We start from the raw sequence: 27,076 nt of genomic DNA, 5'->3' as shown, positions 1-27,076 counted from the left end.
ATACAAAAGTGCAATTGATGCAAACAAACAACTGATTAGCCAACAACTATCATTTGTCTATGTTTTCATTTCGGTTTTTTTTTTTCGTCTTTTTTTTCTTTTTTTTTTGCATTTAATGATTGAAATTGAAATGCGAGTTGTAGTGGTAGTCAGCTCGGTTTTGAAATAGCTACTATTCAAATCTGCCCCAAGCGTTACAAGAATATTCAAACTGTAAGACTGGTTGAAATGTTAAGGCTTGTAAGCAGTTTAAGATAAAACAGGAGTAGATGTTTTTGTTGTTTTTTTAATTGACTCCCTCCTCTTTTTTTCCCTCTCCCCTCTCCATGCTAGCAAAAGTTTAAATAAACACCAGACTTTTCAATCTCAGTCGTGATATTTCAAAACCTGACTCTGAGATTACAGCTACTGAGACAACAGTATTTAAACAGTCATCAGGAACGTTTCCTCCTATGAAAATAATTGTACTGTATAATAAATTAGACACCATCCACATAATACTGTCCTACCACAAAACATAGTACTCGTATATTTTTATGGATTCATATACATTTAGGCACATACTATATGCACACTCCAAAGTGTGTGCACAGAAGGCAGTTTAATATCTATATTTAAAAAAAAGACATCTTGACAAAGTGGATTTTTTTATTTTTGTTGCACTCTTCTTGTGGCACGCTATGCAAAAGCAGAATCTGACATTCAGGTCACCGAATGATGTTGCATGTTTGCTCAGTGTCACTTCCTGGTTGCATTCAGCTGTTATTGGTTAAGAAGAAAAAAGGTACAGTACAGTTGCATTGCATTTTTTTTGATCTCGGTGTTCACTTTGTCTTTACCATACATTCAGTTTTCCAATAAACAGAGCAAAAGCAATGCTTAAAAATATTGATGCTTAGTCGTTTTGGTAGGTTTTTACTTTGAAGGGCGCTCCAACTATTAATAATAATAATAATAATAATAATAATATACGTTTTTCAACACTAGATGGCGAAAGTATGCCATGAAATTGGAATGTGCTTCTATGTAATTTACAATGTGCAGAAAGTCAAACAGATTTCTCAAATATTAAGCATTTACAATTCTAGAAATAAATAAAAATCGAGGAAATAAATACACAGATGAACAAATATAATAATAAATAGCGATAATATAAGAATGACATGAACACGTACTGATTAAAATCAAGCAAACCATACAAAATAATTAAGTGCAAGAGGGGGTAAAAGTCTCACCAGGATAAACATATCAAGTGAATGCAGAAACAGTAAAAGCATTACAAATCTGGCTGGTAATTTTCTCAGTGCAGTGTATTTACCGGGAAATGCCAAACACATTTCCGAAAGCCTTGTCTTATACATGCAGCCAAGCCAGCACTCCTCAGTAAAATAGAGCGATCTAGTGCCATTATCCCAAGTCAAACAAACCTCGTGGTAGCTCTACAGCTTAAACATGGATGCCCTTAATAGCCTGTTTGATATTATCCAAGAGGGCCTTGCACTCTGGAGAGTATTCATGCTCCGAGTTGTTGTACATATCAGTTAATGTGTTCACATAGGCTTCAAAATTATGCTCACTGATGGGTCCCTGCAACAAAAACATGTTTGACTATTAGTGAAAACAGCACAGCAGAAATGACAATTTATAGAAAATGAGATTTCGTCCAGGACAGGTTAGATATAATGAGTTGTAGTGTAGTCCAAGGCTTACTGTACCATTTGAGGCAGCTGAATGTCTGTTAGACTGTTAATGAGGGCTTGGCTAAGGCGAGCGAGCTCCTTCAGAAGGCTGTCGTTGTGCTGTTCAATCATCTTGTTCTCCTCTTCAATTGTCTTCAGGTTACATTCCATAGACGATATCTGCTTTCGGGTACAAAAAAACAAACAAAAAGAAAAAAGAAACCCGTCAAATTGAGCGAGCAAAGATCTCAAACCTCTGTCCTTTAAAATAAACTTGTCAGAGTGGATATTTACCTGGGTTTGGAGTTGCATCATATCTGCTTCTATTTTCATGTTGGATTCATTCAGTTCCTTAATTTCATGATCCAAATGTTGAATATCTTCTTTGTTTTCAACACCTGAGTTGAAGCATATTATCTGATTTATCATGCTCAGATATTCAAATATTGGTATTCTCCATGCCAAGACAAATGTAACTGCAAAATACTTCAGTGTTTTCATACCACACAGCATGTCAGAGTAGCTTACCACTGCTGGCTTTCAGTTTGATAGTCATCATCTCTTCCTCTGAGTGCTTTTTCTTGATACTCTGTGCGTTCAGTGGGCAACCCGACAAGCTAGTTCAGCGGGTCATAAATGACAATTTTTAGGTGGGAGAATATCACAAAACTGACAAACCTTCAATAGAGACTTTGAATGAGAGTAAAGGTGCCATTGTAAGAATGCAACATGTCGACCGGCAGCATTGTTTAGAGATAAAATGGAGGACAGGCGACCTTACCTTCTGTGAGTGGCAAACACATTATTGGCATGTCCAAGGCCATTGCAGCCAGGCAAGGGACAATGGGGCAGTTCCTGTTTATTGGCCTTCCAGGCAAAGGGCAGCCCATTGATGGACGACTCCTTCTGTCTTTTGGCAGCAAGCGGACAACTGCCTGCGCTGCGATGGGATGTGTATTTTCCCGATATATGGCCCTGCCCGTCACATCCCATTACTGGACACCTACCAGAGAAACAGACAGAGAGCCGTACATGTTGTAAACCTGCAAACACTGCTGATTCACTCAGGGAAAATGTTAACTGACTTACATTTAATAACATTTCTGTGCCACAGACAAAACAAAGATATTTAACTACTCAAAAAATAACAACCACATCATTAAAAAAAAAGAAAAAATCTCCCTTTCAATAACTAGACCGGAAGATTTGTTAACCATTAAGTTGATTAATCCAGCCAAATGCTGATTAAAAATAAAGTCGCCAAAACTAGAAATAATCGCATTAACTATTAAGTTACTAATCCACTAAAACTTGAGGTAGAGCGACCGCTCTGTTTGGTGGATATGCTTTGAGGTTGCTGATATTTGTGCTGGAAAACATAAGCACAACTCGCGCTGAATATCATTAAGAGTTTGTCAGTCGCATTTTCAGGCCTGTTTTCTGCAGGTCAGTAATGGAGTGACATGAATTACAGATAATTGTCATGTATCCCCTCATGCGAAAGAATGTAATTTGGAGGTGGCCAACCCTTTCCCTTATTGATAAAGGTGAAAGGTCACCTGAGATGATACAAATGGCACACATGCTGTAGAGTGCTGCTGCAAAAAGCCTGTTTCAGCATTTTGTTACTCGACAGCACAGCAGCACTTAGAGGACAAAACAACACCAGTGCCATTACTTACAACTACCACAGGTAGGTAGCTTGATGCAAGGCATCAGGACAATGGAGGCATGCCATATGGCCCACTATTTACAATAATGTAGGGACATTTGCTACCATCCCCCTTTCTCTCCCTTTCTCTCTTAATGTGTATGAGATCTATTCCAGTCTAATTCCTAAGCTCGTGCCCTTGCATTAGTAATTAAAAAGAAAAAATCAGTGTCCAGATGTATAAGTAAACAAGGGCTCATATATCTGACTTTGGATTTAAACTGCAAATCAATTACATTATTTTTTTTTCCAATAACACTTTCACAGACAATGATTAAGCTGCCAATGAGTGCAATGCCATCGGATCGGGCAATTCAACATTTTCTTAATATACTATAATTATAAAGAAAGCACTCAGTGAAGAGTAATAAGCCAGATATTCCATTCAGAAAATAGGAAAAAATACAAAACCCTGAAAAAAATCCCACAAAAACATGCTGCTAATCCTTAGAAAATAATTCACTAATGTTACGACGAGAGAAGTATTATTTTCTTTGTTTAACTTAATGGCCTCCAGGTATAATTCCCCAGGCATAAAAGCATGACGCATTTTTTCCACAATGTTTTCTTATTTTATTTTTGAAACAAAAAAATATGACAGCATGGGATGAGAAGAAAAAAAATCTCTTACTTAAGCTCTTGCTCATCTTTGTCATCCTTGTTTGGTGTGAGCTTCAAACCTCCCTTTCTGGCACGTGGACATCCTGACAAGCTACAAATGATTGGAGACCGTATGGGTTAACGTGAAGGAAATCTATTTAAGAGTAAAAATAAAAGCTAAATTGTTACAGGCAGCTGCGAGGTTTATGGCGTTTCAGTTATGTCTAAATAAATAAATGTTTAATCAGTGAGGAAGTTGTACTCTGCATTAGCACATAGCAACCTGTTATTTTGTTGTAAAGTTGTACTAAAACAGCTTCAAAATGTGACTAAATTTGGATTTTAAAATAATAAATGAATGCATAGACAGATAGATATACAGATAGATGAAAAGGCAGCCAAATAAATCAATAAAAACAAGAATTCAAAAAGTGCAGCATGTTTTGCAGCATAAAGTGAGACTTTCACCATCTGTTTGAATGTCATGGATCTGACAAATGTATTTCATGCTCAGTTGCGATGATTTTTCTCTGCTACCTTCTGTGCGAAGCATAGTTCCCAGTCACATGTCCAGATCCATCACAACCAGGTGTTGGGCACCTGCAGGTTGAGAGACACAGAGACCAGGTGCTTTTTACAGCAAAAGACTGCGAGCAGAGCGGCGGATTCATGCTAATATGCAGAAAGGTAAAGACAAACAGCAAAACAACTTCATGTGGAGTACATAGAAATCATGCATAATGTGCCGGAGAAAGGAAAGGAAAAGGAAAAGGAAAGAAAAGGGAAAGAAAAGCATTGACCCAAACTGAGGCCAAAAAAAAAAACAAGCTGCCTAGTTCAACGTGAATGTGAAAAATCCTTTAGCAACAATAACAGTTTTCAAAACACATACTTTAGTTCCTGAGAGTTGGCTGCCATCAGTGATTTGAGTGTTTTGTCAGCCAGGGGACATCCAGACACACTAGAGAGGATAAAGAGCTAACAGTCATTTTAATGCACTCTTTGATCACAGCTGAATTGAATAATCTTAATACAATGTCTCAATGCATATTTATACAAAATTACTTGAAAACACAATTCCACTTCCTCCTCACGAGAAAGCCTTTTCATGTCACCGTGTTTTTACAAAATGACATATGATATAAAATCTAACTCTTTAAGTTTTGTGACAAGTTTTCGACTGTAATAATCAACACAACTAAACAATCAACACTGTTTTCCGTGTCTATATATCTGTTAGCTGGTGCTAATGAGAGTGTAATTAATTACAGTACCTCCGATGTGATGCATAATTCCCCGTCACATGGCCGCTGCCGTCACAGCCTGGGGTCGGACAGCTGCAGGAGAGCACAAAGCATTTAATGCACAGATTACTCTACTTCCCACAGACTTTGCCAAGCTTGAACTGAATCTTTCTTTTACACTGACAACCTTTTCATGGGCATTAAAGAGAAAAAAAAAGAGTTAGTACAGCGGGAAGTTTAGTAGAGAAATTATTATTATTATATTGCTCAACATTCAGTTTGATAATGTCGCTGAATGTCACTGAGGGGGTGCTGTGCTGTGGAAACTAGAGGATCCTACTTTACTTGTGGTGTGATTCTTAAGAGGAGACCCAGCAGAGCATGCACTCTAACTACAAGAGTGAAGAGTTGTAAGCTTGTACAGGACATACAGGGAGGAAACTCACTTTCAAATAGATACATTTCTGCTCCACATGAACCTGCAGTTACAATGATAGGTAACACAGTGAGTTTCAGTGTGTTTTGACTCACTTATATCACACTGTCCTATTCAAACAAAGGTATGGTTTGTATTGTTCATACTGACCATCTGCCAACTAAAAGGGAAGCTCACATCATTCACAGCTGACTGAATAAAGATGCCTCGAGTTGTTTCGCTCTTTCACGTAACGTACCTCAAAAGCTCTTTCTTTGAATCTCGTAATAGCAGCTTGGCTTTGGAACTCATCATGCTGCCGTCTCCTTGATAGTGTTGGTCTTCCAAGGAGATGTGATCGTAATCCTCCTGCGGAGAAAGAAAAAGTAGAAACAAGGCCTTAACTGTCTGAAATATCAAACCTGACCAAGATCTGCAATGACCTAAAAGTGAATAATTAATGAAAAGCCCTGTATAATACTCTTAAAACACAAGCCCTGGGGGTTAGAGTGCAAGGCAGAGAGATTATGCTTAGGGATACTTATACTGTAGTAAACCATACATCCATTTAAAGTCATACTTAATCCACATAGTATGTATGATGTGAAGCCATGACGTATGGGTCTCCTTTTCTTTTTTTTTTCACAGACAGGAGTCGCCAGATGTTGTGTATGATTTAAAAGTAGGTCAAATGTGATAACTCCTGATATCAACTACTAATGAATACCACCTGCGAAATAAAGAAAAGAAAAACCTTTAAAGACCAGATTAAGATTCATTCAGGCCCTTAGGCACGTATGTTACTTGCAGCGCTGTAGCTAACATCGAGGACGTCTGTTTTTTCTCCTGGAAATATGGCGATTTTAGTAACCTGGGGTGATTTTATATTCAACTGTTACAAAACGTTTTGGGCTGATTCAAGTATTTTTAGACTCAATTTGAATATTTTCAGATTAAAGTTGACAATTTTTGGTTTACATTTGACTATTTTTAGACTACAGCGGGCTACTGTAACTGCTTTTAGAATAAATTTGACTATTTTTTGATTAAATGTGACTATTTAGAGACTAAATTTGGCTACTTTAACTGTTTTTAGTCTAAATTTGACTTTTGAGACTAAATTGTACCATCTGTAGACTGATTTTTGCTACTGCAGGACTAAAAGTGACTGCTTTAAAAACATTTCTAGACAAATTTTGACAACTTGTGAGTAAATACATAGAAAACTCTGAAATGGTAACACTTTATTGCGGGTTAGTAAATTCCTAAAAGTGTAAGTTTCCTGGAAAGAACTATGTAATCTGGTCACAATTACAGGGATAATAGAGAGAGAGCTCTGAGATAGTTATTTTAGTTAGAGTTTAGTTGTGGTGTGTTTATTTCAGAAGAAACTTTCAGAAAATATATTTGCACAGCTAAATGTAAATATAATATGAAAAATTCTAATTATTTAAACATTTTCAAGAAATCTAGAGAGCGGGGTATTGGGTGACTTTAACTCATGACCTCAGTATTTCTAATCTCCTGTCTCTACATTTTTAGGTTACATCCAAAGTGTCAGTTGTTGTTTTTTACCTCTGCGTCCTGTAAAACGTGTGCAGAGCTGAAGTTGACAGGGATGGGGCTCTCCCAGCTGTCTCTCTCACACAGCGGCTGGTAGAAGGCGGGGCTGATGAGCACGCTCCCGCCTTTGGACATACTGGACTCGGAAGGGGACAGCGGGTCGTCCAAAGGTGTTTTTGTCTGGGCTTTTACGTTTTCCTTGCACTTCTTCATACTCAAGTCCAGGGTGCCATTTTCATCCACCTCTATGAGCATGTCCTAAAGGTAAAAAAGTTCAATCCTCAACATTTAATGAATGAATACATGTCACAACATGTTGTAGAAGGGAACAATAAATAAAGTGTCACATATCATTGCAGCGCATGCTAACATATGAAAACAAATGAATCAGGGGATAAAAATAGAACCTCTTTTCTAATTACACTAAAAGGAACAGTACGATGTGTGATTAATATGACAGCAGCGATATGGTAAACTTGAACCCAACATTTCTCTGTAAACATGAAAAATGGCTTGAAGTGCAGAGCAAACAAACAATGTATTTAAATAATACATACAGTGGTTATCTCACACCAGACAAAGTACCAAACTAAGCCAGCGTTAATTCTGCTGAACACAAAAAAATAATCACTGGTGTGTAGTTTTTCAGTGACAGCTGTGTCATCTGTTTTCTAGGACACACAACCAAGATGGCAGCTGTGGGGGGGGGGGGGGGGGTTGCTGGTTTTAGGTCATCATTATTATAGCAAAAATTAAAAAGCTTAATGTGGCATAAGTTTCCCCGCTGACAGATGTGTTTGCCGTTTCTGTGCTGAAACGCAATAGCATGATGACTTATGGCTGTTTTATGGTATTAAAAGTTTTACCTCATTAAATGCTGAAATCCTTTCCCATAAATGAAACCAATTATTCAACGCATATGTTTCATTAAACCCTATACATCATTATTTTTTTTGTAACAAAGGGGAGCTTTTCAAATTAATTAAAGGGGATAATTTACATGAACATTGGATGTGGCTGTCCACTTTAATTATCCAGCCATTTGATGATGTGTGTATCTAATCAAAATAACACCAGTGTAAAACTAAAGACTTTTGGTGATTTATTTAGATTTTAATGTTGTTTTTAGCTGCAAGTATAAACTAAAACTCAGGATTTAGTTATTTTTCTTTGCTATTATTGATTAATTAATAATGTCATTTATGTTAAATAAGTAAAATCTGCTTGTTTTCACGCTTTAAAGGCCAGCTCTTTGGTGCTTTTTGTGTGCGATATTTCAACGTGTAATATATGCACATATGCAGATAAGTTAAAGCATCCGACGACATATAACACTCTAAATATGGCCCCTTTTTTTCAGACATGAAAGCTGTTCTTTATTCTGTACGTCTCTCCAAGACAACTAAGCTGTAAATGAGAACAGATGATTAACTTGCTAACACTGTTTTATTCATTCAGTGGGCTGGTACCTGGTACAAGGCCACATTCTCAGCTCAACAAGCTGGGAGACAAGGATCTGTGCTGTGTAGGTGTGGAAACCTTGAATCATCTACAGTACAGTGTGCACGTATGTAACCCACAGAATGTGATCAATATTAATCATGAAGTGAGTTTGGAAAAAACTGAACACAATGCCGCGTTGGAGATAATGACAGCAGAAGAGATTTTGGACCCGCACATGTTTCCAAGAAGAGTTTGGATTTTGGGTGAATTAAACTTTTCAGATGTTAACTCCTTTAGCTGATTGGCCTAATCCAGTAAAATGCCTTTAAAGACTATCTGGTGTAGACACACAGCCTATGCTGGATCATATAACTAAGCAAAATATCCTCTGCCATCTGCAGCGGGCAAGATGCAGTTTCAGACAACAGTTCAGGGTTTTTACATGCCAGCTGATGTCGAAACTAAATACACTACCACATGTTTGGAAAAGAAATCTGCGAGTCGTTGTAATTGGGAAAGAAGGCTGATTGTATTTCTCCTTCTTTGATGTGATTACACAAATTTTCATTTGTGTACATTAAAGCTTTATGGAGTGGAAACCTCCTTGTTTTTCTGCCACCAGAGCGCCAAGCTCCCTTTGCCAAATTTTGTCTTTTGATGTCTTCCCTTTTTATACACAAATCAGAGTTCCTTTAAAATGACCACATTAAATACCTTTCCAAGTGGTCTAATTTGATTACCTTTGTGGAGGTTGCCAAGGGCCGGCCGGCGACAGCCTCCATGTTCTTCCGGTAGCGAGTGGAGAGGTTAAGGATGGCGGCGGTTGCTGCTGCGGCTTGGAGACCGTCTTCTTTTTTGAATTGACTCGGCGGGCTGTGCTGACCAGAGGTGGGCAAGCGGCCACCTGGAGCACCAAGGAAGCCAGGATACTGCTGAGGTGCTAAAAGACAAATAATTAGCAAATAATTTAGTTACTGAGACACCAGGTACTCAAACTTAATAGTACATAGAAAACAAGTTGGAGGTTGATATTTGTTGGTTTTAGCAACAACCACTGATACAAAAAGAAGATAGATGCAATCCTTAAAATGTGATAAACAGGACATTGCACGTTGTGGGCTAATATTAATTTTGTGGCCGAAACAAAAGCTCCATACGTAAAACATGCAACAAAAATCTATTCAGCCTCAATACCATGTTAACCTGTTTTTTGTTTCAAATAAAATGCATGAAACTTACAATCAGGGAAATGTGACATTTCCTGGTCGTGGTTGGTCCCCATCAGAGGCTGTTTGCCGAAGACCTGTGCATCAAAGCTGGCGTAATCAAAGCGGATTCTGCTGTACTTGTCCATGTCTTTTGTGAGGCTCGTTTGCAAGGCTGCTACTGGATGAGAGAGCCTGTAGTTCAACTGGTTCATCTCAAACTTCTTTATCAAACCGATGGCTCTACAAGGAGACAAATTAGAGAAAATAATACTTTTTTTATTGTGCAGAAATTGTGAAATATCAAGTGCCCAACCAGCTCATATTAAGCACTTAAGTATAGACATTGTTTTAAACCATTCAGGGATGCCAGTGCTTTTGTACACATAGAGTCTGGGATCTGATGTGTGTTGTAGATCCACAGCCAGGTTGCCAGACTAATTAATATAGTAGGAGTGGGCATCATGCCCATGATATATCCACAGGGAACAAAGAGTTCCGCTCTTTTATCATCTCTAATAGAGAGGAGCTCACAGGACCAGCAACCGTTGCTTATGTCTGCTTGGAAAGCTTGAAATAGACTGTGTGTTCTGCTGGGATCAGTGCATAAAAATATCCCACACTCTCCTCAACAATAATAGTGTTTATCACTTTTTTGCATAACCTCAGTTACGTCTTTACAACTTCAGTCCACTACAGAGCTGAATATGATTTCTGGATGCTTGTTGTAATTATTTCCCTGCACATGTGACCACACTGATAGCAGTGAAAACCCTCAACGTTATCTGGCAGCATACCTCGGTGAGCGGTCAGGTGTTTGTCTGCATTTCAGGCTCTCGTCCTGAGGTTTGGAGACTTTCACTGCAGCAGCGATGGGGCAGCCTGAGAGACTGGTTGGGGAGGAAATCAAACACATTAGCCTAATACTGTAACTCATCTATGAACAGGGTGCAGATTTCTAATGGCTTTCTCCTGTGGACGTACCTCCGGTGGGTGCTACGGTTGCTGTTGACATGGCCTCTTCCTGTGCACCCGGGTGTAGGGCACTTGAGGACGTTCTCATGCATGGCCAGGACTGAGGGGACGAGGACAGGACATGAGCTCAGAAAGAGGAACATGTCCAACATAATTCAACATGTAAGACATAATCAAGCCGACAGATTATAAGATGGTAAACATATATATTTATACACTGAGCATTTTTGAAATAAAAATACATTTTCATACATTAAATGATCATTTATGTAACTGGTTGGTACATTAGTGCCTATAGAGCAAAGATCCTACAGAGACAGAAGCAGGAGAAAAAATCAAAAGGCTTTCTCATTGTGAGGGATGCTGTAATGTGGCTGAAATGTAAATAGCTTAGTGCAAAGAGGAGCGTAACAAGACAGCTGATTATATTCTTCAAAACAAACGCGTCGTTAAAGGTCCGCTCTGTATCCTTAGAAACTTCTTTGCTGTACACATTCTCCAATTAGTTTGTTGGAGTTGTCTATTTATTTTTGAATGCTGCGTTAGCTAGCCCTTTGATTTGCAAATACTGCCTCCAGTCTAAGAGCATGCGCTTTTTTGAAAAAGTTAATTACTTTTTCTGTTCCTTTTGTAACATTACTGTTTAATGTTGAATGTTTGTTGAGTTGTATTGAAATGACTTAACAATCGCCAGTGTGAGGGGAGAAAAAAAAAAAAGAATTCAATATTCACACATTACAACACATTATGAGAAAGAGAGAGAAAGACATCCTTTAAATTCATTTGAAAAGTTTCATGCACCATGAATTAAACTAAATGTATGAGCAGGTCTTTCTTCTTTGGGTCCGTACTAAGAGGATTTCAATTACTGTGACTGATTGTAAATCCTGGCAATTTTTATAAGTATAAATCGTCCAATATACAGCATCTATACACAGAACTGCTTGTGTGACTTACTCTCAGGAGGAACTCGGACTTTATGAGGACACCCAGATAAACTCCTGTGATGTGGGTACAGGCCGGTCACATGACCAGTGCCATCGCAGCCAGGAGTTGGACACTTTATGTCCTTTTTATCTGTACGTGGAGAATCTGCGGACACAGAAAAACACAATTAATAAATATAATACAACCACTGTACCGCTGCCTAAGCCTACCAAAGCCCCTCTGTCTTTACACATGTTCTACCAAGAAATAAGTGAAATATACATATAATGCACTTTCCTGTATACATATTGTACATAGGTCAAACAGATTGAAATATCATGCAAAGCTACACACTTTTTCCACAAAATGCATCTATTAATCTGTCATTTTAGTTAAGGCTGCAGTTCAACACAGAGCATTCACTTCTTAATGCCCATCCATCGAAAGATTACATCTAGGATTACACATTTAGCTGCAGTCATTTGAAGAATCAGAGGGAAACATGCGAGGTACTTTAGGAGGATTTAAGACTTATGGTCACGGTTAAATATCCAGTTGATTCCTATCAAAATCCAATATTCTGAGTAGTAGCAATTCCATCAGAAAATTTTGTTCTTCTTTATTTTAGTCTGTTTATTTATTACTTCACTTGTTGCCAAAATGTTTTTAGTACTTAAGAGGATTTCCTCCCTCTGATTCCACCCCCCCATCCCTGCGTATGCTTCTTTTATTCCTTTAAATGTTTTTTTGAGCGACCAATCATCCAAATCACAAGTGGTCTATCTGATTTGTGAAAACTGTTCGTTCCCATGCCGATCACATTTGATTCTTAAGACTGTGTTTATCTTTAGATCAGCTTCATCTTACGTCACAGGTCTTTCCCTCCATGTTGTTACCTTTTCCTCCGTGATAGGTGAGTCTGCTGTCCATGTCCATCATCCTATTGTGCCTTCGCTCATTGGTCATCTGCTCCATGAGGAACCGGTCCATCTCCCTGTAGGCGTGGTGTAGGACCTGTCTTTGCTCCGTCTGCAAAGCTATGGCCTGCTCCAACAGGCTGAGGTTCACCCTCCCTCGGTTCATTTCCAGGCCTCTCTCGTGGAGGCCCAGAGCCCAGCCATCCAGCCGAGGTGGCCTCTCCGCCTCCCCTTCACTGTCCTCCTCTGTGGGGAGTGGCCTGTATCTTAGAGCCTCAGCCTGAAAGATACCCGCTCTGCCCATCAGACCACCTAACTCTGAGTGTGGCTCTTCTCTCATGTGGCCGTTCCTGCCTGAAAGGTCTTCAGAGGCTCTGGAGGGGCTGCAGCCTGAGCCGTTCACCTTGGCAGACAGAGGCAGAGGCTCCCACTCAGCCTCCCTCATGTCTTCATACGGGTTCTGTGGTGATGACGTACCGCTCATCCTGTCTTGACTTTGGTCTTCTTCTTCATTATTAAGGAGGTCCTCATCATCTTCATCCATCAGACGCTCAGATGTGTCCGGCTCACACCGTGGCGAGCCATTAGATGTAACTTCCGACCATCCGAGAGAATCGCTGGACTTTGCTGCCGCATCATGGCAGCCATTTTTGTTGGGAACTCCATTGATTGCACTTAAGTTTCCGTCTAAAACAACAAGAAAACAGTTATTATTGTATGTGTTTTCAAGACTTGACAGACCAAACATGCTCTGTTGTGACCCCTCAGTCACATACAGGATAAGAATTGTATGTCCTCAATAATCTTCTTCAAATCCTTTAAAGGTTTTAGATTTTGTGTTACTTTTCTACAAATAATATCTTGAGAAAAACATGTTTTTTATAACCTTCTAGAGGATTAATAAGAACACATGTTGCAATAGAAATGATAATCATAAGGTTGCAAGATGTCCAAGCAATTCAAGTACATTTTAGAAAACATATATGACCCTTCTGTCTGCTAGTTGAACATGAAACCAGGAGATGAGAAACACAATTGTTTTCTTCTTCCTCTGTATCTTCAATTGGAGCTACAACCCAATATAGATTTAGGACAAGATTATGGAGGGATTTACTGTGTGGTGGACAGTGAACACCAGTTTTTAATTAGTTATGTGTATTGTTAAGTGCAAGCTAAGCAGCAACATGTTGTCATCTGCTAAACTGATTTAAAAACCCATAATTGGTGTTTCTAGGGATGAGAACAAGGAAAGTGAAGAGGATTCCTGAAAACACAGATGGAGGAAACCGCAAACATGAAGATAAAAGAGAGAAATCTCTGTGAGCTGCTGCTGTCTGTGACGAACAACTTGGTTTAGGAGAAGCCAACCGTACACCTCGGTCAAGAAACTGACCATTTTTGTTACAGAAAAAAGCGATAAAAGCACAATAGTGCCCACAGAAACGAGTGACTTGCTTAGTGAATTACCCAAAATTGCTGAAAAATACAAGTAATTAGTAGATTCATTTTGTATTTTTAATTCAGGTGCAGAATCCTAAGAAAAAACAGTGGTTGAAAGAAATTAAATGAAAATACCATGGTATTAAGATTAAATTTGCTTTTAAAAGTAACTTGTCTGGGTGCATAAAAACAGGATGCTTTTTAATGTTTAAAAATAGAAAAATTTGTTTAATTTCTATTATAAACTCTGTGTTTTAAAAGTAGTTATGTTGCTCAGTTACATTTTTGACATGTCCTTGGTATTATATTAGTGTAAAAATATGAACAACTCGTAATGGACCATTAAAATGCAAGATGCTGCAGGAAAAGATCATTTAATAGAATGTTTTATCTAATTAGAGAGTTAGAGGAGCTTTCCTAATAATGTCATCTATTTGTTTTTGAAGATGACTCACTAAAACTCCTGGCTTTTGAGTTTTAAAAACCATATATTACCATATATGATAAATGTACAACCATTAATGCAGATTAATAAACTATATATGCATTTCCTCTTAAATTTTACTGTAATTTCGCATGATCTCTTTTCTCCAGCTTATTTTGTGTGAGTGCTCTCAATAATTTTCCTTGTATTGACCTTTTGCTGTCTATCTTTTCGTCTGAATCCAGAAATCCTGTTCACATGTACAGAAAGCCACACGATTGTGACGCACTGAAAGTCTGATCAGTGGAACAGACAAAGAGGGTTAGGGTTATCCCTCAAAATGCATCTGAAACAACACTTTATTAACACCACTGATTATAATAAGTCATGGTCAGTGATTAACAATAGAAAGCTATCATCTGGATTGATTCAACAAAATCTCACTTGATCCCCCCAAAACCATTCAAACTTATGCTCGATTAAGGCTCTTTGGGCAGTGAGGGTTTTTACTTTCAGTAGGCAGGATATAGGTCCACAGGGCCTATATCCTCTTAAGTGGCTAGACACCAGAGAGCGAACCAAAAGTAGGATTCATTGAGAAGATAGATGGATTGTGAGAATCAGATCACACACTGTTGAGGATGATACAGGCATTATCAGACAGAGAGTTACGACTTATTAATGGGAGCAGCACAAAAACTTAATCCTCACCAAAAGAGCTTTAACATAAATTATGAGGTACTAATAAAAAGACAGACTGTTTTTGTAAATATGTGAGTATTAAGAGTGGAATTTGACATGTCTAGGTTTCACATGCATTTTGCTCAGGCAACATTACAGTGTGTTAGTATGTGTTCCCTGCTGCAAACAATATTTGAAAAGAGGTGTCTAAAGACAAACCCTGTTGAATGGAAAATTAAAGCCAGTTACACGTATTTACATTTATGAAGCGAGCAACAAGGGTTTTGTTTTTCATCCAGATGGACTCCCCGGCCTGACACAGCCGCATACAGTGAGACAAGCACACAGACGTATACACACACACACACACACACACACACACACACACACACACAAACACAGAGACACAGAAGTGCAGTGAAAAAAGGAAAGAGATGGAGGAAAAAAACTTGGATCCCTCCGGTGGTTTGTGTGTTGGAACAGGTGAACAGTTTGTACTCCAGAATAGCCATTACCAGCACTCTGCAGCAGGGCTGCAGTTGGCTGGAGTTGAACGCAGTGTGGCTCGACCAAACGAGAGGCTTATTTTTCTCCCTTTTTGTTAAAATGCAGATATGACCAGCTTCATACTGCAAAAATTCTTAATGCCTCCAGTCCACTTTTCCAATTTTTGTTTTTCCACAGAAAATAGCCCCCAAATTCATCAAAATATGTTCTGAAATTGTTTATCAAAAATCTGTGTTCATTTAACACTCTTCACTTTTATTCTGGCAGTATTTTGTTTTGTTTTAAAGCTAGTTCACTGAATATCAGGTTCAAATAAAGAAAATATACAGTCAAAACAATCAGTCAATCAATGTTGGATGACAAAAAGAAAAAGTATCTAGCATAGACAACAACAAAAGGAAAACCTGATGATGCACAGTGAATTACTTAGATAATTGTAATGTAATATGAACCCAGGAAACAAATAAATTCCATTTCCAATGAATCCACACAATTCAGTGAGCTGCTCTCCTGGTCCATTTAACTACACACATGTGTACTATAATGAGCTGTAGACATTATGCCTAATTATGTATTAGACTGTGTTAGAGGGTCTAACAAAAGCTTTTGAAAGGGACAATTACGTTTGTTGCTTAGTTACATCGTTAAAAATATACCAAATCAGTGCAGATTATAGTGGGAGAGAATGCACATGTACACCACGAGCATTGTTGCCAAAATGCACAAAATTCAATTCATTAGGAAAAAAGAAAACATTTTCGCTCCTGAAAAGGACAGTGGCATAAGTGAAGATAAACATTTTTTAACTGTTGTTGATGAAATGTTCCCGGGGTTTGGTTAAGCCTTTGTAAAAAACAAAACGGTAAAACATTAGAACATCAGCCAGGCAATGTTGACGCCTCATTTGTTTTTCACAATGGGCAACTTCAATAAAAATTCAGTTTAGAAGAATGGAGGAAGTTTAATTTAAATCAAAGTGAACTGGTGCACTCCCCCATTGAGTGGTTCATTCTATGGATTCAATGGGTTTGGACCAGCTATTGAAAAAGGACAGATGAGGGGTCTGAAATCTGGCCTCACCAAAAGAGGGTAAAGCCACGCCAGAAATATCATGGCAGATCAGCTGTCAAAACTTCAATTTGTGGACGTGAGACACAACTAATGTGGACCCAGCAGTGTAGTCTTTCACTTCCACTGCACAATGACTGCGGCTGCTGGCTGATGGCAGAGGGAGGGAAATATGAATGCAACAGATGGGATTTTAAAATTCAGCGTCAATTGTTCATCAAAACAGACAAAACAACAGGACATCTGTTTACCTGCTGGAGTGTCAATGTTCCTCAGCTCTTCTTTGTCCTGTGGCGGTGCCAGGTCCTCGCTCTCCTCTTCACATGCCTCGCTGGGGCTGTAGTGGCGGGGCTTCATCAGCAGGGACTTTCTCTTGTTGACGGGGGCGCCCTGCACCCCTTCCTGAGCACTCCTCTTCCTCGCCACGGACCCATATGGGCTGGAGGGAAGAGGGGAATGGACAAAAAGCACAGCAGGGTCAATAAAAGGCCTCAGTTGGCTCATTTTGAACGTCCAGTTAATAAAATTTGAGACTTTTTTTATATGAAGTTAAAACCCTCTTAATGAATCACATCTATGATCGGAGGAAGAAAGTATTTCCTTTTTTCCATTCCATTAAGATGAAAAAGATGGGGAAAATTCATCATAAAATTTCACCTGTGAGTCTCAGTGATGCAGTCAGCCAGCCCTGTGAAATAAAGGCCAAAAAAGAACAGATAAAAAGTCATGTTTACATTTCCACTACAGTAGCACAGCATCTGTCGGCATATTCTTCATCAAAGGTTCAAGGCGACTCACTACTTTTGGGCTGATGCTAATGAAATTTTTACAATCTTCTGCAAATATTTGTTTTGTAGATAATGTTTTAGGGATGACACCACCTGCGCTAATACTGGTTTATGTGGCCTTTTACCATAGATTTTATTCTCTTTTACAATGCCATCGGGTATAATCAGCATAAGGATGGAGAAGTGGTCTCTTCATTGATCTGAAAAGCTTTTCATTCAGTCTGCTCATTCTCTGGGAGACCAACAGCAGCTCATCCTTTGACAGCTTTGACAACATGATCTAAAAGGGTAAATCAATTTTCCCAGAGGCCCGCGTAAATCTCATTCACAAGTTCTGCCCCTACTCCCATGAAGCACAACCAATAATAACACTTTTCATGAATTTCCCCAGATGTAGTAATAGCTCCATCGTGAGCGGGCAGGCCTCAGAGGCCCTGAACACTTGCATAATGACATATCCAGTCTAGAGGTTTTCAATCACACAATATATACACACTCCTTAACTAATTTGAGCCAGTGTTCCAATTTAATGAAGTTATTCCCCTCTGAATAATGAAATGGCAGTGCAGTGCTCTTCAGACCGGTAAGATAATACATAAAATTGACAGTTATAAAGTTGGGTTGTTGAACTGATACCCCTAACCCATGGCGGTAAGTGGAATATGTGTGTGTGCACGTGTTTTAGTTAAAAGCGAACTAAAACTGAAAGCTGTACTCACCTGTGCTATTGTTACATGTTTTCAGGGTTTGCTCCTCACCATCAGAATCCATCTGTAAATAAAACATTCAATGTCCAGATGAGCCACTAAACAGGCAAATTTGAATGTATTTCATTTATCATTTTTATTTATTTTATTTGAAATGGAAAAAGGCTTAAACACTTTATAGATTATTGGTGATTTTTGTCCATCAACCAGAGCCAGTAAGCCTTCAAATCAATTTGTGTGCACGTCAACATCACAAAGAGCGCCTGAAACATCAGTAATATGCAAACACATAAAGTATAATGTTAGGGGGGGAAAAAGTTTCAAAGGTGAGTAAAAATGTAATGACACTAAATAATGACATTAAAGTATGGACAGCACCTCACTGTGTGTGTGTTTAGACAAAAATAGTTGCTAAAATCCATCCACTCTCGCTGGCTGTTGCTTGTGGGTCCCAAATAAAACCTATTAAACATAATTATTCCAGGCTGATGGTGGTGTATAGTGGTCACAGGCCAGTGAAATCTGTGAGTCATAGGATATGCTGTTACTTTTCCCTGGTAATGGGAAACATGACTCCTCTCTCTCGTTTGCTGTTGTGATTGAAGGCACTGACCTGTCATACATTTATAATAGGGGAGCAGGTGTGGCAGTGATGGACCTTAATTTCCTTTAATAAACCTTTTATGTGCCACACTCTTAATGCCACGCCGGGCCCTCAGAGGTCCTGCTCATAATAGGTTCATTACTTTTGATTACTACAGCCTATTGAGACAAACAACTCCCAAACACTATAGATTACATTCTGTAAAAACGAATGTGCCTCATTAGTTTTTAACACTTTTCCACACAGACACAGACTTCAACATTTTGTATAAATTTGTTGTTCTGAAGGTAAAATGTTGCTTTTACATCCTGCAACCTGAGATTGTAACATCGACTTTAATCAAAGTTCAAATGATGTTATCAGTGTACCGAAATATCACCAATGACTCACACACGTTTATTACCAGGGTATTTTTTTTTTCTTTATTTGACATTTTAGAAGTGCCCTTCTCATGTAAATGTTTTAAAAACTGTATTTTATCATTAAACTTGTTATACCTTTTTGTATTTTTTTTTTAATTTGTCTGGATGAATTAAGAATAATATGTTTGCAATAATAACAGCTTGCTATGACTTAATGCATTAGGAATCATCTAATAATGTGTAAAGCCTGTCCAACCAATGAAACACAATTATGTTGTGCTGTGTGTTTGACTACAGCTCAATATATTTTTTTTTCACCATGGGCTGCGTATCCAGTTTCACATATTATATAAGTCTGACGAGCAAACTGAAACCTTTCTTTTGTTAGCACTGCACATACATGCATTTCTGACATAATTATGACAAAAGTGATTCTGACAAAGCAGAGGGTACTGTATATCTAATTCACGTAACAAGAAGTGACAAGTAACAAGACGACCAGGAAGGCCTCCGTCGATGCTCTGGTGTGCTAACAGTTAGTCCTGGCATGGCAACAATATGGACAAACGCTGTGACGCTGAGTGTTTACAAAAGCAGAACAAATAGATACACGCAGGGTCAAATGGGAGCTTTTATTTGACATTCCCTACACAATCTGAGAGCTGAGAACTTTATGTAATTTACCTTTTCATTATCATTGTATGGCAATTCTTTTGCTCAATGTATCATTCATTTTTCATGCAGAGTGCTATATGGTGTAGATTAATGAAAGAATTTGGTCATGGATATATTAAAGTCAAATGGTGACACTTCAATCCCCCATATTTAGCCTTTGTAAGCAGTATACTGTATACACATTGAATAAATGGTTTATAACACATTATAGTGTAGTTATTAGAAGATATAAGTGTTTATTAATGTATTTGTCAACAGATAATGAATGACAGTTTCGTAACACCCAGTTGTAATAAAACAAAATATGCCTTTATAGGATAAGTTATAATTGTTGACTTTATATTAATAAACACATCTTTATATTAGCATATAACTCCATTATAGTGTGTTATAAATTATTTATTAAATATTCATATATTGCTTAGAAATGCTGAATGGGGGGATTAAAGTAATAGTAAAGAAAAGTGTTAGCAGTGGATTTTAAAAAATTACATTTACCTAAAAATGGTCTTATTCCAGCGAAATAACTCACTGAATAACAGTGTAAAGACAGAGCAATACTCTTTTTTGTAGAAACTCCCTATGAGTGATGTTCTTCAGTGATTTTGTTCAATTTGTTCAAAATTGCAATTGGGATTGTTGTAGGATCACTTTTCCGAAAGTCAACACATAGAATTAAGGCCATTGAGTACAATGTTTAAGGTTGATGGCAGTGTTTTACTACAAAACATGTTCACTTTACATCACTGCCAAGCATTTTCCAAAGCATAGGCTCTAATGTATTTCCAGCCCTCTGGGCAGCCATTAGTTTCCATTCATTTCTACATAGTGTGAGATTCACACCCACATAGAAACTTAGAGAAGAAGAGAGTAATTGATCACAGAGAACGTTATGTCTGCTTTAATGTTTATCAAAGTGAAAACACTGTTATGGTCCTTCAGACCTAAAGACCTTGTAACAGATCTCTCTCAAGTTTTTATCAGGTACAAATCCAGCTGAGACAACCTGACAACCCGAGGCAACCATCACTTCAGAAAAGCAGACTCAGCAGTACCTTCAGAAGAGTGTATTATCTGCCAGCCACCCACAGCCCTGCATAAGTAAAAAACAATCTCAGCTTGTGATCACTGTGGTCAAAGGAGCAGTGACACTCCACCACTTAGCATGCTACTTATCCACAACACTGTTACACAATCATTTATCCCCAGAGACTTTTTGTCCCTCACAAAAGTTGTTTTCACCTTGTACGGAGACTTTAAGCCCCATCTGTGTCAGATTATTTACCTTAGATTGTAGTTTTCCGAGCGCTCTGTAGGATAAGATGCCAGATCCGCACTGTCCACCCTGGTTGATGCTTTCACACTTGTTATCTCTCAGGAGGTGATCGTGTAATTCATTATCTAGAACAGAAAAAAACACCAGACACATATATATATATCAAAATCTGTAACTTATTTACTTGTTTTAACGCATCAGAAATCAATTATAAGTCTCTAAACCGTCTTTCTGAAGGCTTTCATCATTACATTTTCATAATCCAGAGACATGGATGTGAACATGCAGTCAGAAAAAAGGTGGAAAGAGCATATTAATACCTCACATGGAATAAGGAACACGATGCAAATTGATTGCTTGACAGAGATCAAATTGCTTGCTTCTAATTAATACAAAACATCCAAGAGGGAAAACAAGGATGAACACAATGAGTACATTAAGCCTCTTCACTTCACAGATCTTATTATGGAATTATTTATTTCTGTTAGCTTTGAAAAAAAAATAAAAAAACAACATCTTCTTAATTATAGCTCACAGAGTGCCTCCCCAGAAAAACAAAACTGGGGGAAAAAAGAAGAGGGGGGCGAGTGAGGGAGGGTTATTCACTCCGTTTCATTAGCATATGAAAAAAAAGACTGACTACTATTTGAGCTGGTTCGTCATCTGCTGAATCATATTTATGCACCCCCTCCACTCATGCACACACACACACACACCCCAAGTCCAACACAAATAATGCTTCTCAGAGGACTGTTTCCCTGCGTCTAGGGCAGATTTCTCAAGGGGGAAAGGAGGCAGCCTGATGCTTAGGGTCTATGAGATTTTCTATGTGTTAATCTGGCTGCTAGCTGTCCTTGAGCCCAGCCCATTCCCCCCTAACCCCATCTGCTAGCATTCCCACCACAGAGGAGAGAATGGGCTGCGACTGGGGGTAGAAAAAGAGAGAGAGCGAGAGCGAGACCTTCCCAGTCCAGCAATCATGAATAACCATTGCCTCGCACCATTATCAGAAAAGGCTGGATCCAAGCTGAGATGGTAGAGAGGAAATATCTGTAAAACGCCCGACGCTCCTGACATTACTCTAACCACACTCTCGCATTTTGTTGTAAGTGATGCTATTATGATTATTTTCATATAATGCCTTATTAATACCGTGCAGCTGCTGTGGATATTCATCACTGACCTTGAGTCTTTGTGTCCCCTTGTTCCCAGCTTATCCATGCACTTGGGACGCTCTCATGTAATTAACACAGACATTATTGTGATGGAGTAAAAAAAAAAAAAAAAAAACAACTCTGTGGTACTGTGCTGATACCTCATCTTGAAACCAATAAAGCAGGCCAGAGTAGCAAAGTAAGATTCTGGAGACCATAAAATTAATTACATTATTTACATTTCCTTTAGATAGGGGGTACAGGCGAGATGATAGAGGCAAATGAGATTACACAAAATAAGATTTCAAAATGTCAGAGCTGCACACTCAACCAACCAACTGTTATGATTAGATTACTCTTTTAATATAATTACTGTCTAAGGCTGTGTGTGGAAACAATGCATACATAAAAAACAGGAGCCGCGTCTTAACTGATTCCCATCCTTTTCTCCATGAGCCTTTTTCTCTTAACCTTTCTTCAACAGTATCATTTTGAATTATAGGGAACGGATGGGTGCTCTGTGCAAGGTCACTGTCTGGTGTGTACTCACCCCCCCGCCAACCACCCCCACCCCAACCACCCCCCTTTCTCTCCTTGTTTTTGTTTCCTCTTCCAGAAGCACACTGAGTGAAGGGTTAAAACTGGAATGGATTTAATTATGGAATGAATGGAATTATAATGCGCCTGCAGCAAGTTTTCCTCCTTATTTATTAAAGCAGCTGATGGGCCAGGTTTGATGAGCCACTTCTGGCATAATTGAGTCATCACACAAAGAGGGTTCCTCGCATTCAGAGTGGTTTTATCAGCAGCAAACAGACCTGATTACTGGCAATTACACTCTGATCTAGGGGAAGGAGAAAAAAAGGGTAAATGTGCGGGGTAACTTCTGTGTTTATAGTTTACCCCGGTAATAATTTTCACATTAATTTTACATGCTAAGTGTTTTCTGTTTATGTATAATAAAGAGCAAACGGCAGGAGATAGCACCTTTTACTTTCATATTTCCTTGTAATGAGTGTCTGAGGATATAGCGAAGTGAATACAATTTAAGTTTACCCTATAGGAGGTTCTAGGTGAGTGCAGAGAACCAGCCGAACATAAAGCCAGTCTAGCTGAAGCAAAAGGTGAGCTGGCAGGAATATACCTGCTTGGAAAAGTGCTCATGCCTATTCTGTGGAAAGCATGAATTGTATACAGAAAGCAGGCGATTGCTTTTTTGCCATTTTTCATTGAGATGCAAATTGATTCGTGGTGAGTAAATTAAGCTCTGCTCAGAGATTAAAATCAACTTCTGTTCAGAGAGTATTTAGATAAACAACTTTTCTTTTTTTTTGTCTTTTTTTGTGACATGGCCAGGGAGCCATCAGACGCCCTGTGCCTAAATACCAGCTGGACATTAGAATAATAGCTGAGATATATTTTAGGAGGGGGGGGCAACAGAGGTCTAGGATGCCTAATTTACGTCTAAAATGTGGTCTAAATTTTTTTTTTTTTTTTTTTTTCACGATGTTTAATTATTGGTTACCTATTGGTTACCTACATAGTAAAATTTGCTGTTTAAAAGAAAATAATTTATTTTTCAATTGAATCAAGAGACATGAGATCTTGAACAGCCTTTTATAAATGTACTCCCTTGAATGCCTTTATTAAGATGAGTTTATTTAGTACAATCTAAATTTCAGTGAAAGGAAAATATCAGGCTTCTATATGTGCTGTGGCGGTATATGCCATTTCAAATATAATAAGAAAAAAATATACTGTATCTGAAAGAAAGTGATTCTGCCGGCACATTATGAGCATTCCTCCGCCTGATAGAGGTTTCTGGATTCATGCAGACACAGTCAAAAATCTTGAAGTCAACTGCGATTTCAGATATAACAGCCTCACAGCTACCCTGACGGCCAAGCAAAGTGTTTGTGCCTTTTGCCAAAGAGTACTTTTATAGAGGAGCGTATTGGCATCTTATCACTTCTCCAAGACAGAGATGCTTCAATAAAAGAACACAGCTCACAGAATTCTTAACAGACAATTAGGAGCCTGGCTAGCCACTATCGCTTCAATGATTTGTTATGATGGCATAACTACAGGGGAAACTTGTTATTGGACGGAGTTAGCAAGCGTCCCATAAAAGAGTCAGATGGTGACACCTTTGCCGAGGTGATTTATGAATCTTGTAATCGCTTTCCAAAGTCATCCCAAAGCCTTCCCTCTAAATTGAGTTCATCTGGAGCCGGACCACACAAAGGCACCAAGTCCAGATTGTTTCTTCTGACATCAAAGAGCCAATTTCTGTTTTTGACCAAATTTCTGGTGCTTTTAGTTCCCTTATCGTATGAAAGGGGCCTAGATGATATGCTATTTTATTTGTGAATTTCAATCCAATTAAGAACACCAAAATATTGAGACAAATAAAATTAGTATCTTCTTGCACTACATTATGAATCAATAGCATAATAAATGGAGTGGCAGACAATTCATCCATTGGCAAGTCTCCAGTCTGCCAAACCACTCTCATGTTAGTTTGAATCTTTGAATTCTGTCATGAACATGGTTTTTCAAACCTGTCTAATTTGGGGACAGGTGTTTGGGGAAAAAGAAGTTCCAGCCCTGGTGTAACAATGAGCAGAGTAATCCTGCTCATTGTTCCTGCCCAAGGAGGCCCTTTCATGGAGGAGGTTGCATGAATGCTACCAGGTGGTCTGCAATTTGGAGAAACGTAGTAACCGTTCCAGCTAATCCCCCGTCACAAAAGGCAGGTCTCCAGTGGTCCGGGGCTCTCCGGGGCAAAGGGAAAAGTTTACCTCGAACACACAGTGTCTGAAAGGAGTCAGGGACTCGAGCAGTGATTCCTAATCAGATTGCGCTGAAGTGAACAGCTCGCATGGCAGCTGTAGTTTTCCCAGGGTTAATTACCTTTCACTGCTCTCTCTAAATGAGTCAGCTGTTCCTGTCATTAAACAACTCCACTCTATCTCTGCTCCTCTGTCCTCCACACACATGTGCACACGAGTGTGCACGTTCACACACACACACACACACACACACACACACACACATACACGCACACTAACCCACACACTTATAGAGACGCACCTTTGTTTATCTTCCAGTATTTCTAATATACTGGGTTTGGTGATCAAGCAAAAGACTATTAAAACATTAATTATTTGAATATTAAAGCGACTTTAATCACTTTACTAATCACTCAGAGGCCATTGAAATGGAGGTCGCTGTCCTTTGTATTTATGCTACTGATATTTATGCAGATAGACAGCAGTATTCCCAATACACCTCCCCTACCCTGTTGAAGCAAAATAATACCAATCTGTCAAGGTCTTACTCTAAACAGCCCCTTTGGTACTAATTGAGTATATATAGGAAGCAGACATGGTCACATATGCGCACACACAAACACAGGCATACGTACATACGCACAAACATGCAGATACACATACATGCGCATGCACACAAACACAGAGTCCAGCTCTGATATAGTTGTGCTGTCATCAATTCTGAACAATCTGTCTGCTTACTGAGCTCAGTGGCTTAGGATGTTGGGGGAGTTTTAAGTGATTTTTGCCACTGTATGGTAAAATCCCTTGGCCACCTGGATTACAAACTCTAGTCCTTTAACTCATGCCAGTATAAATCCGTGTTAACTCGGATTTACCTCTGGCATATGAATTCTCAATCTGCGTAAGCTTTGTTTGGAATGAGTCGAACATAAGTATTTCATGCAGTAAGGATGCCCAATGGTGAATTCCTATTTCTGTGAAACACACACTGGGAGATAGTTCAGGACTCAATCAGTTATCAGAATAAGTAGAAAAGCCTTAAGCAGTGTTTCATTACACTCAGAAGGTGAGGCCCGTACAGCCGTTCACAACCAGGTGGAAGTGTGCAATGCTGCACTGTGAAATCCACGTAACCATGGTGACGGATATAAACTCAGAGCTGTACGCTGTGGTCAAGAGTTTAATCAGATTCCTTATACCAAGATTTTTGCTTTGCTTATTGTCAGACAAACATTATTTGCTCAGTTGTTCAAACACAAGCCCTGGTCCGCTACCAAAGCGATCATGATAAAATAAAATATGGCATGAGCAGCCTGGAGGATCTAAATTAAGTATTATCCAATATCCATACAATCTCTCACACTCACACACACATACGCACACACTTCTGTGCTAGCAGAGTTAAGCCAGACTATTTTGTACTTAAAAGGTTAGCAGGGCTGTTTTGTGAGTTTGATCCATGCTTGCCAAATCAGCAGATGGTCCATGAATATGATTATATGCATCAATAAAAGGAGTAATCTTTAACAAAATGTAAATTTGACTTAAGTCCAGGGTTTAATATACGCGATGGACTTTAACCCACTTTCCAGCCTGACAGAGGAGCATGATAAGCTAATGCACTTAGATTTCTGTATTACAGCAATTACTAATGATGCTCCAGTACTACTATTCAGAGATCAAAAAGAGGAGTCCGAGAGAAGATATCTGCACAGTGTTCAAAATCTGTCGAAACATCCATTCACTTTTGAGTATCTAAACAGTTCAGCAATCAATACAAACTGAATCTGTGTGCTTAACAAGACCTTCTCTTGTGCTGTCATGCTTTTCTCTATTATGCATGTCAGGGCTTTTTTAGATAAATCCTTGGACAACACTGTGTCAAGCTTTACTCAAGGATCAACACTAAAACACTA

General features: G+C 38.7%; 1 protein-coding gene across 1 annotated transcript in view; it reads right to left on the bottom strand.

Annotated features, from left to right (window-relative positions):
* Positions 1-1,446: 1,446 nt before the first annotated feature.
* The window catches only part of st18 (ST18 C2H2C-type zinc finger transcription factor), a 39,096-nt gene continuing 13,466 nt past the window's right edge, over positions 1,447-27,076 (bottom strand). The window contains exons 3-23 of the mRNA XM_070918899.1: positions 21,221-21,336; positions 18,307-18,358; positions 17,457-17,487; positions 17,051-17,238; positions 12,659-13,366; positions 11,793-11,927; positions 10,845-10,935; positions 10,658-10,750; positions 9,895-10,103; positions 9,396-9,595; positions 7,225-7,470; positions 5,909-6,018; positions 5,265-5,327; positions 4,883-4,951; positions 4,528-4,590; positions 4,022-4,102; positions 2,461-2,682; positions 2,208-2,296; positions 1,974-2,077; positions 1,716-1,862; positions 1,447-1,587 (exon numbers count right to left, since the gene is read on the bottom strand). Of these exons, the coding sequence (XP_070775000.1) occupies positions 1,447-1,587; positions 1,716-1,862; positions 1,974-2,077; positions 2,208-2,296; positions 2,461-2,682; positions 4,022-4,102; positions 4,528-4,590; positions 4,883-4,951; positions 5,265-5,327; positions 5,909-6,018; positions 7,225-7,470; positions 9,396-9,595; positions 9,895-10,103; positions 10,658-10,750; positions 10,845-10,935; positions 11,793-11,927; positions 12,659-13,366; positions 17,051-17,238; positions 17,457-17,487; positions 18,307-18,358; positions 21,221-21,336 (3,158 nt within the window). The remainder of the gene's footprint in view (positions 1,588-1,715; positions 1,863-1,973; positions 2,078-2,207; positions 2,297-2,460; positions 2,683-4,021; positions 4,103-4,527; positions 4,591-4,882; positions 4,952-5,264; positions 5,328-5,908; positions 6,019-7,224; positions 7,471-9,395; positions 9,596-9,894; positions 10,104-10,657; positions 10,751-10,844; positions 10,936-11,792; positions 11,928-12,658; positions 13,367-17,050; positions 17,239-17,456; positions 17,488-18,306; positions 18,359-21,220; positions 21,337-27,076) is intronic.

This window comes from Enoplosus armatus, chromosome 14 (genome assembly GCF_043641665.1).
Source record: "Enoplosus armatus isolate fEnoArm2 chromosome 14, fEnoArm2.hap1, whole genome shotgun sequence".
Taxonomy (NCBI): Eukaryota; Metazoa; Chordata; class Actinopteri; order Centrarchiformes; family Enoplosidae; genus Enoplosus; species Enoplosus armatus.
This window is presented reverse-complemented; position numbering and strand designations above follow the sequence as displayed.